At 44.3% G+C, this 11,656-nt stretch overlaps 1 protein-coding gene across 1 annotated transcript in view; it reads left to right on the top strand.

Moving 5' to 3' along the window:
* dnmbp (dynamin binding protein) overlaps positions 1-11,372 on the top strand; it is a 121,343-nt gene extending 109,971 nt beyond the window's left edge. The window contains 9 exon segments of the mRNA XM_029684431.2: positions 4,913-5,112; positions 5,232-5,362; positions 5,592-5,696; positions 6,438-6,566; positions 6,696-7,028; positions 7,429-7,617; positions 7,722-7,920; positions 8,247-8,926; positions 9,158-11,372. Of these exon segments, the coding sequence (XP_029540291.2) occupies positions 4,913-5,112; positions 5,232-5,362; positions 5,592-5,696; positions 6,438-6,566; positions 6,696-7,028; positions 7,429-7,617; positions 7,722-7,920; positions 8,247-8,926; positions 9,158-9,343 (2,152 nt within the window). The 3' untranslated portion in view covers positions 9,344-11,372.
* The last annotated feature ends 284 nt before the right edge of the window (positions 11,373-11,656 follow it).

The raw sequence follows: 11,656 nt of genomic DNA on the forward strand, positions 1-11,656 counted from the left end.
TCCTTGGTTGCAACACTACCACTACTCCTTGGTTGCAACACTACCACTACTCCTTGGTTGCAACACTACCACTACTCCTGGGTTGCAACACTACCACTACTACCACTACTCCTTGGTTGCAACACTACCACTACTACCACTACTCCTTGGTTGCAACACTACCACTACCGATCACTACTCCTTGGTTGCAACACTACCACTACCGATCACTAGTTCCAAACGGCCTCTGGAAGCAACGTCAGCACAACAACTGTTTGTTGGATCGTCATGAAATGGGTGTCCATGGCCGAGCAGCCTCACGCACACAAGCCTTAGATCACTGTGCGCAATGCCAAGCGTCAGCTGGAGTGGTGTAAAGCTTGCCGCCATTGAACTCTGGAGCAGTGGATATGCGTTCTCTGGAGTGATGAATTACGCTTCACCATCTGGCAGTCCGACGGACGAATCATCTGGGTTTGGCGGACACCAGGAGAACACTACCTGTCCCAATGCATAGTGCCAACTGTAAAGTTTGGTGGAGGAGGAATAACGGTGTGGGGCTGTTTTTCATGGTTCTTGCTAGGCACCTTAGTTCCAGTGAAGGGAAATCTAAATGCTACAGCATACAATGAAATTGTAGCGATTCTGTGCTTCCAACTTTGTGGCAACAGTTTGGGGGAGGCCCTTTCCTGTTTCAGCATGACAATGCCTCTTAGCACAAAGCGGTTTGCTGAAATTGGTGTGGAAGAACTTGATTGGCTAGCACAGAGCCCTGACTTCAACCCCGTCGATCACCTTTGGGATGAATTGAAACGCAGACTGTGAGCCAGGCCTGTTCACCCAACATCAGAACCCGACCTCACTTATGCTCTTGTGGCTGAATGGAAGGAAATCCCCACAGCAATTTTCCAGCATCTAGTGGAAAGCCTTCCCAGAAGTGTGGAGGCTGTTGAAGCAGCAAATGGGGGAACAACTCCATATTAATGTCCATGATTTTGGAAGGAGATGTTCGACATGCAGGTGTCGACATACTTTTGGTCATATAGTGTATGTAGGGCCCTATAAAATCTGTGATGTGGAGAACGTGGAAGGAATCATGAAATCTAGACATTAAAAAGGAATTCAACAATATTCAAAAATGTATTGAACTTAGTAGGGAATCAACTAAATGTATTGAACTTAGTATGGAATCAACTAAATGTATTGAACTTAGTAGGGATTCAACTAAATGTATTGAACTTAGTAGGGAATCAACTAAATGTATTGAAAATGTATTAATTTGCAGAATGCATCAGTGATTGGTATTTCCTACAACTCTCTGAAGAGGCATTGAAAATTCCCCCTATCTGTGTATGTGCGGTGCGTGCATCTACAACTCTCTGAAGAGGCATTGAAAATTCCCCCTATCTGTGTATGTGCGGTGCGTGCGTCTACAACTCTCTGAAGAGGCATTGAGAATTCCCCCTATCTGTGTATGTGCGGTGCGTGCATCTACAACTCTCTGACGAGGCATTGAGAATTCCCCCTATCTGTGTATGTGCGGTGCGTGCATCTACAACTCTCTGACGAGGCATTGAGAATTCCCCCTATCTGTGTATGTGCGGTGCGTGCATCTACAACTCTCTGAAGAGGCATTGAGAATTCCCCCTGTCTGTGTATGTGCGGTGCGTGCATCTACAACTCTCTGACGAGGCATTGAGAATTCCCCCTATCTGTGTATGTGCGGTGCGTGCATCTACAACTCTCTGAAGAGGCATTGAGAATTCCCCCTATCTGTGTATGTGCGGTGCGCGCATCTACAACTTTGTGTAGCATTTAGCGATGATGTTAATGAGAAGTCTTCTGGTAGATGGAAAGGCTTTCCCAAAAACCTTCCCAAAAATTAAATGTTAACTACACTGAACAAAAATATAAATGCAACATGTAAAGTGTTTCATGAGCTGAAATAAACGATCACTGAAATTTTCCATATGCACAAAAAGCTAATTGATCTCATATTTTGTGCACACATTTGTTTTACATCCCTGTTAGTGAGCATTTCTCCTTTGCCAAGATAATCCTTCCACCTGACAGGTGTGGCATATCAAGAAGCTGATTAAACATCATGATCATTACATAGGTGCACCTTGTGGTGGGGACAATAAAAGGCAACTCCAAAATGTGCAGTTTTGTCACACAACAGAATGCCACAGATGTTTCAAGTTTTGAGGGAGTGTGCAATTGGCATGCTGACTGCAGGAATGTCCACCAGAGCTGTTGCCAGAAAATGTCATGCTAATTTCTCTACCATAAGCCGACTCCAATGTCATTTTAGAGGATTTGTCTGTACATCTAACTGGCCTCACAACCACACACCACGTATGTGTATGGGGTCATGTGGGTGTACGGTTTGCTGATGTCAACGTTGTGAACAGAGTGCCCCATGGTGGCGGTGGGGTTATGTTATGGGCAGGCTCAAGCTATGGACAACGAACACAATTCATTTTATCAATGGCAATTTGATTGCACAGAGCTACCGTGACGAGATCCTGAGGCCCATTGTCGTGCCATTCATCCGCCGCCATCACCTCATGTTTCAGCATGATGATGCACGGCCCCATGTCACAAGGATCTGTACACAATTCCTGGAAGCTTCCATGGCATGCATAATCACCAGACATGTCACCCATTGAGCAAGTTTGGGATGCTCTGGATCGACGTGTAGGACAGCGTGTCCCAGTTCCCACCAATATCCAGCAACAAAAAACAAAGACATGTCACAGATTGAGTTCCTGCCCATGTCCAGTAACTTCTCACCCTCTTCAATGGCTGTGTGACAACATTCCACAGGCAACAATCACTGCATGAAGCTAATGGTGGTCACACCAGATACTGACTGTTTTTCTGATCCACGCCCATAACTTTTTTTTTAAGGTATCTGTGACCAACAGATGCATATCTGTATTCCCAGTCATGTGAAATTCATAGATTAGGGCCTAATTAATTAATTTAAATTGACTGATTTCCTTATATTCCTTATACTAACTCAGCAAAATCTTTCAAATTGTTGCATGTTGCGTTTATTTTTTTCAGTATACGAAGTAGCCTATTCTTACCTGGCAGAATGATACCCATTGGATTGATCCAAATAATCATGGTATTTGTTTTGCAAACTCTACCATCAAATGACTCTAAACTCTACAAAAACACAGCTAAACAAAATCTTGCTAGGAATTAAGGGGTAATCCAGAACTCAGAAGTGTTCTGCTGGTGTGGTTTGTTCTGGACTTAGAACATCACATTTTAGTTTTTTTTTCTATTAAAAAGTTAATTTGAGAGGGGAAGATGGAAACCTGAAACATCATTAAGGAGAGAACTGAATTTGAGGAAAAAAATACAAATAATTTTATAGGGCCCTACAGTACATATGCACTTGTATCTGGATCAATGGCACAAATGTGAGCGTGTGTTCAGTGTCATTGATGAAGGGCAGTGGTCACCAACCTTTTCTCAGTCAAGATCACTTCCGGAGTCTCAATGCAAGCCGATATTTACCACGCAGATTTTTTTATCTATAGGCCCAATACGTCATCACTGCATATTGGCTAAGCTTGAATTGCCCTGCCGATGTTCTTCTTTTCAGACCATTTTGAAATGATATGTTTTTGTAAAGTTTGGTATATGATCACACTGGTAATATAAATGTTTTTTTATTACTTGTGAGGCACAGCTGAATGAGCATAATGATTTCCTTTGTTTCTGGGTGGATGGCCTGCATCTGAGGGTCAGACAGGAGAGGGAGGGAGCAGTGGTGAGGCTACCTCGAGAAAAGGAAAACAGTCTTCCAGCTGATGGCAAAACTCTAGTCGCAGTGCATTATTTCTGCCTCATGCGCTAATTCATGTTGTTAGCTACCCCTATGAACAGAAATATTCCTCGATATAAAAAAAGACACAAGCCTCAAAATAATAACAATGCAAGCTTATGTAATTCATTGCAGATGCAGTGCTGTGTGAATGGAAGTAGGGAGAAAGTGCATTTTATGGCTTAGAAGTGTTGATAGTGCTGAATAGCGACTTAAACATAACATAAAAACAGCAGCTTTTCGCTGTATTCGTTGAGTCTCTAGTCATGATTTTAAATGTTTTGAAATCTCACAGTATCGACTTTGCTGTGCATTCGAGTCTTCCTTTTAGTCAGATGTTCAAGGAAACTGTGCAGACACGGTAATCTGAGCTATCTGATTGGCCAGTGTTAGGCCTATATTGTAGGTGCACTTGATTTGCTCTCTAGGCCTACCGGGTATCGTTGGGTTTTTTACATAAATGTTTCGTTGACTAGGAATACCTTGGAAATCGACCGGTTGGTGACCACTGATATAGGGCATCACTTGGCGAGGGACGTGTCAAGTGATGTCAGAGTTGGTGGGTGTAGCCAGCTTGGTTTGTGGTTGTGTCCCTTCCCGAAGTGACTGGTGGGTGTAGCCAGCTTGGTTTGTGGTTGTGTCCCTTCCCGAAGTGACTGGTGGGTGTAGCCAGCTTGGTTTGTGGTTGTGTCCCTTCCCGAAGTGACTGGTGGGTGTAGCCAGCTTGGTTTGTGGTTGTGTCCCTTCCCGAAGTGACTGGTGGGTGTAGCCAGCTTGGTTTGTGGTTGTGTCCCTTCCCGAAGTGACTGGTGGGTGTAGCCAGCTTGGTTTGTGGTTGTGTCCCTTCCCGAAGTGACTGGTGGGTGTAGCCAGCTTGGTTTGTGATTGTGTCTCTTCCCGAAGTGACTGGTGGGTGTTCCAAAGCATCTCTTGCTCACATTCTAATTCTCTCTCTGTTTTGAATTTCAATCCTGTCCTTTCCCATTTCTCCTCACTCCTCCTTTACCTTCAAACTCTCTCTCTGTATTTCTCCATCCCCAATCCTCACCACCTTTCTCTCAATCTCCTTCCTATTATCCCCCCTCTCAGGGGGAAGACCAACTACATCAACCTGGGCTCATTCCTGATCAAGCCGGTGCAGAGGGTGATGCGGTACCCTCTGCTACTAATGGAGCTGCTGAGTGCCACGCCCGAGTCTCACCACGACAGGCCCCTACTGGCCCAGGCACTGCTGTCCATTAAAGAGATCAATGTCAACATCAATGAATACAAGAGGAGGAAGGACCTGGGTATGAGCAAAAGCCTGTACACGCTGGTCCCCTTCCAATACTGAAGTTGGAGACCCTTGCTTTAGTTTAAATACTAGTGTATTTAGCAGTTTTTAACTCGTGTCCCCTTCTCTCCACAGTGCTCAAGTACAGGAAAGGGGACGAGGACACCCTCATTGACAAGATCTCCAAGCTGAGCATGCACTCCATCATTAAGAAGTCCAACCGCGTGAGCAGCCACCTCAAACATCTCACCGGGATCTCCCCCCAGGTATGGCTAAAGGTTGACCAAAGGTGACCTCCATGGTCACAGTACATTTGTCCATGACTACATTGATTGAGTGTAAAATAGAAGTGGCCGTAAGTCTCACTATGTCTGTCACATACATCTTTAAACATCTCTAAAACTAGCGGCAGTCTTCCCTTTACACTCCTATTTGAATTTGGACTGGTGATGAAATCTGTAGTTGCTGATGATTCTCCACCCCCCTTTTCTTCAGATCAAAGATGAGGCGTTTGATGAGGCAGAGAAGAGGTTCCGACTCCAGGAGAGACTCATCAAGTCCTTCATCAGGGACATCTCTCTGTACCTGCAGCATATTCGGGTAAATAGTAATATCCTACTACATACAGTCACACTATAGTATGTAGAATCACACTTCAAATGCATTCATTCACATACAAGTGAGTTGGACATTCAAATACAAGCATTCAGAATGAATGCAAGCAGAAGACTGGGCTCCCGAGTGGCGCAGAGGTCTAAATCACTGCATCATAGCAACGGCTGTTGTCGTAGCACAAGTTGTAGTACGCCTGAGTTGCACAGCGGTCTAAGGCACTGCATCTTAGTGCAAGAGGCGTCACTAAGGTCCTTGGTTCGAATCCAGGCTGTATCACATCCGGCCGTGATTGGGAGTCCCATAGGGCGGTGCACAATTGACCCAGCATTGTCCGGGTTTGGCTTGGGTAGGCCGTCATTGTAAATAAGAATTTGATCTTAACTGACGTGCCTAATTAACTAAAGGTTAAGTGAATAAAATAAAAATATGTGCATGTCAAAAAGCACATATAATGAATGGTATGCACTATTGCTAATGTTCAATCACTATCAGCGATACCCACCTAGACTGTTTCTACTGCACTGTAAACTTGCTCCAAAATGGACTTTTGACCAGGGTTTTCTTCCTTCGGGCATACAACTGAAAACTATTTTTAAAAAGTCCCTTTTTGCCTCAGTCCATTTTCTTCCAATTGGTGCCTAATGAACACGACCCAGATCAATCACTCTTCTTCTATCATGTCATCGGCTGGCCCATGTGTTGACTGGCGTGTGTGTTGTCCAATAGGAATCGGCCTCAGTGAAGGTGCTGGCTGCTATCAGTTTCTGTGACATCTACACAGACCGGAGCCAGCTGGACCCTGAACAATTCCAGAGAGCCCACCGTTCCATTAGCGACAAGCAGTTCCCCCACTTTGTGAGTGTTGACATCCAATTTTGTTCTAATCATAAGACCGTTATGAAGCATGTCCCAATATAGAAAACAAGCTAAAAGGTTCTTCCCTTTCCCGTGTGTGTGTACGCGTGCGTGTATGTGTGTAAGCAGAAGGAGCGAGCGGAAGCCTTGGTCATTTTCCCTCTCACCCAGCTTCTGCTCATGTTTGCCGGGCCCCACAAGCTCATTCAGAAGCGCTTTGACAAGCTGCTGGACTACGACAACTGCAAGGAGCGTGCTGAGCGCCTCAAAGACCGCCGCGTCCAGGACGAGCTGCAGGCGGCACGCAACAACTACGAGGCGCTCAATGCCCAGCTGTTGGACGAGCTGCCCAAGTTTCATCGTGCCGCTGAAGACCTGTTTACTGGCTGTGTGAGAGCCTTTGCACAGGCCCAGAGAGATTTTACCAAGCTAACGCTAGGGCAGCTGCAGCCTTTGCTACAGGTAAGTGTGTGTGTGTGCGCTAGAGGGTGACATTATGTTGGGTCTTGAATCCTGCATGCCATATGGGGATTATTCTAAATCAAATTCAGGACAGGACATGTTGGACACCACAGGCATGGACAATACAGGAATTATTAAGAACTGCGACATACAATATATATTTTTTGTATTCTTGATATTCAGAATTCAACTTTTGAGTGCAGAGTGCTAGAGGTATTATACTATTACAGTATCTATGCGTTATTGGCATAATTGATCTAGCTACCAGCTGAGTGAATGGCATCTGCATGAGACCACATTCATTTCTAGTTAATGTCTTACTGGCACACAAGGGTTACCGCTGGCTTTAGTAACTAGTGTCTATTGCTTTTTTCTCTCTCTTGATTCTCTCTTGCTCCAGTTATCATGCATTGGGGGCAATGAGGGGAACCTGATATCATTGTTCCAAGAGGAGTATGGTAGAGTCCTCCAGCTTCTACAGCGCTTCAGCTTCTGCCAAGAGAGCCTGCCACCCTCCACCTCCACACGCAAGCCTCTTGACAAGAAGACCCTGGAGAAACAGACCTCCAAGAAGCAGTTGCAGGGACCGGTGAGTGTTTCTGCTTACCTAGATGCCAGTTCCACTGGCATAATAATGATATATAGTGATGTACTAATGGTGTTGAATGTCTGTTCTCTCTCTTGATATCTTAGCCTAACTACATCCTGCAGACAGATGAGCAGAGAGCGGGACTGTTGGCCCGGTATGGCCCAGAGAAACTCTTCCAGGCGGAGAGGAACTTTAACGCAGCCCAGGACTTGGACGTGTCCATATTAGTGGGAGACATGGTGGGCGTCATCAAACAACAGGACCCCATGGGCAGCAACAACCGCTGGCTCATCGATAACGGGGGTAGGTGTGGGGTGCAACACAAGAAGCAGAGCTATTGAGATGGACAATATTGGTTGGGAAATAATGGGGCTGTAGGTACTCTACAAAATCATGTGGTAACAATAGATAGTTTTGCGTACTTATTTGATTGTACGTGCTTGTTTCGATCCCAAAACCCTTGACTGCAGACTGTAAAATAACTTGTAACTTGTTATTTTTGTTTACACTGAAGTTGGTTGGTGGTAGTAGAACTCATTGATTAGTGTCGTATAGTGTGAAAATTAATGTGATTCTGCATTGGCATGATTGCTGATCAGTGATTAATTCAGATTTTTTTCTCTCTGCAGTCTCCAAGGGCTTTGTGTACAGCTCCTTCCTGAAACCCTACAACCAACGCAGGAGCCAATCGGATGTCTCCATTGAGAGCCAGTCCTCCAATGAGTCAGGCTATGGTGGCTCATCTCCTGTGTTCTCCCGCCAGAACAGTAACAGCACGCTGACCTTCAACCAGGAAACGTCAGCCGTCAGCTTCTCCACTGCTCCTCACACAAGCCACTCCTCACCCCGCCCCAACCTTGACCTAAACCAGGACCCCACCCTCTCCCGCAGAACCCACCACAGAGACACTCCCTCGCCAAACCGCAATCCTGCAGACTCCCCCAGAAATCCCTCCAATCACCGGGACCTATTGGACCCAGCGCTCCGAAACTCCCCCAATCACAGAGACATTACAGACCCCACCTACCGACAGTCCTCTAATCACAGGGACTCGTTCGACTCAAGTAAAACAACAACAACCAATCACAAGGAGCTGTCTGACTCTTCGGAGACAGAATCTTGTTCTTCGCACAGAAACAACCGTTTGGGTCTATCTCAGAGATCTGGCCCAACTGAGGCGGCCCTTGGCTCGTACCAACGGAATGGAGACTTTGGTGGTCAGAGGAGGTCCCCATACTCAAGGGATGAGTTCATTGAACCAGAGGCGGAGCCCAAACTTGAGCTAGAGTCAGAGCTCGATGGGCATCAGGTATGACTGGCCTACAATAGGACTGCGAAATAAAGTCTGTTATTAGAGGAATGTAGATAAATCAGTCATTTGATAAATGGTTATGTTGTGTATTTATTATGTTGGAATAGGTTTTCAAGTATTCCTCAAAAAATTGTCTGAAACGATCTTGAATGCAGTATAATAATTTTACATCATTCCTTTGTTCAGACATTGTTAACAGAAGACAATCTAATCATTTTTTCATTCTAGATTTACCATGCCATCTACTCATTCACTGCCCGCTGTGCTAACGAGCTGAGCATCTCGGCCAATCAGCGCGTCCGCATCCTGGAGTTCCAGGACATGAACGGCAACAGCGAGTGGTGGCTCGGTGAGGCGGGGGGCAGGCGAGGCTACATCCCCTCCAACTATATTCGCAAGTCTGAGTACACCTGAAAAATTCCCCTGGGGGAAGGTGCCTCCTAACCCCCAAAGTCAGAGCCCCCACACTAGAATGAGCTCACCCCGTGATAGCAGACTGCTCTCCAGACTCCAAACAACAACAAACATACAAACAAACACTTAAACAAATGACCAAACCATCAACAGGATATCTGGTGCCTTAATATTGAAGGGGATCTGTGGTTGAGGTTTTATTTGGAAGGGGGGGGGGGGGGTGCTCTACCGTGCTGCTGATCCACTTCTTTGAAAGTTGTTAAATGACTATACTGTATTTATAGACTTTTTTCATTTTTGTTACTACTTGGGAGTGTCTCTTCTCTTTTCCCTCATATGCTGTGATACACTTGTGAGTTGCCCAGTCTCAGAACCAAATACACTGGGTCTATAGAGTTGGTTATATGTTAGATAAGCTTATTGGGCTGTGAGTTAGGAATTTGAAGGGGTTTGGTTCAGACTTCAAAACTCAAATGTCCTGAGGCCTAAACTCAGACAACAGACTTCCAGTATAACATTTCAATTGTGTGTATGTCATTTAGAGCATTACCCTACAAAGTGAACAGTGAGACGAGGATGATAATGATTTTGTGCAGTATATAATCTACTTGTGAGACACTGGTGCTACATTCCAATTCTCTACCCTTCTCCCGAAGTGTGCACCCTTTCACTCCCCCTCGTGGATTTAAAATAAATGGACTGGTGTGAGGAATATGTTGGTGGAAACTCTCCAGCCGTGCTTGCACCAATCCAATGCTTTTAAATGAATGGGGGGTGAACGAGTGCACACTTCTGGAGAAGGGTAGCGAATCAGAACCCAGCCCAGGTTAAAAACCGCCGGTATTGTGAGTATGAAGTGGCCTTGAGAAGCAGGTTGGGTTTAGAGCAGTAGAGGCTGCTGAGGGGAGGATGAATCATAATAATGTCTGGAACGGAGCAAATGGAATGGCATCAAACACATGGAAACCATGTGTTTGTTGTATTTGATACCATTCCACCTATTCCACTTCAGCCATTACCACGAGCCTGTCCACCCCAATTAAAGGTGCCACCAACCTCCTGTAGTTTAGAGCATTGGACACTATTGTGGATTGATCAAAAGGTAATATCTACTGTAAGTGTAGATTCCAACCTAAAGCCCATAAAAAATGTAAATAATCACAAACATGCTCTTATTTAAAAAATTTTAAATCTAAAGAACAAACAAGGATTGCAAGCACTCCTTTAAAATGATCTCTTTGTAGTTTGAATCTGAATGCAATGGTTCTGTAGCTCCATTCAACTGGGTTTGACAGAGTGTTTAAAAGCTGAGGGTGATTAAAGGTTTTCCTATAGTGAGGGTGGGAGTTTCACCAATAGGGACAAAGACGATCTGTCTCTGATTGGTCTCTCGCTCTCCTCATACATATACGGTACCAGTCAAACATTTGTTCACACCTACTCATTCAAGGGTTTTTCTTTATTTGACCATTTTCTTCATTGTAGAATAATAGTGAAGACATCAAAACTATGAAATAACACATATGGAATCATGTAGTAACCAAAAAAGTGTTAAATAAATCAAAATATATTTTATATTTGAGATTCTTCAAAGTAGCCACCCTTTGCCTTCATGACAGCTTTGCACACTCTTGGTATTCTCTCAACCAGTTTCATGAGGTAGTTAACAGGTGTGCCTTTTTAAAAGTACATTTGTGGAATTTTTTTCCTACTTAATGCGTTTGAGCCAATCAGTTGTGACAAGATAGGGGGTGGTATACAGTAGATAGCCCTATTCGGTAAAATACCAAGTCCATATTATGGCAAGGTTACTACTTCATAGTTTTGATGTCTTCACTATTATTCTATTATTCTACAAATGTAGAAAATAGTAAAAATAAAGAAAAACCCTTGAATGAGTAGGTGTGTCAACTTTTGACTGGTACTGTATATCATGCTGTATATTGAGAATGTATTACTTACTGCACTCCATTGTCAAGTGATGTTTTCATTTGAATAAAAAAGAAAATCAGCTTAGCTGAAAAATATCCCCTGGGCTCTGTGTTTTTACTTCATTGTTATGGGCTGCTTTGTTAAAGGCCCAGTGCAGTAAACATTAAGTTTACCTGTGTTTTGTGTCATTTTGTACAACAAGTGATGAAACAAACACTGTAAAAGTGTGAAAATGTTTTTGATCTGTGTTATTTCCCGATAAAGGGTGACGTTGTGCTGAAGGATGGCATACGCTCTAAAGTCCAGTCATGTCAGTCACATTACACCTAATTTTGTTCCAGCCAACTTGGCTCTTCATTAGTTAGGGTTAGGTTAAAAATC

This window comes from Oncorhynchus nerka, linkage group LG16, assembly GCF_034236695.1.
Source record: "Oncorhynchus nerka isolate Pitt River linkage group LG16, Oner_Uvic_2.0, whole genome shotgun sequence".
NCBI lineage: Eukaryota > Metazoa > Chordata > Actinopteri > Salmoniformes > Salmonidae > Oncorhynchus > Oncorhynchus nerka.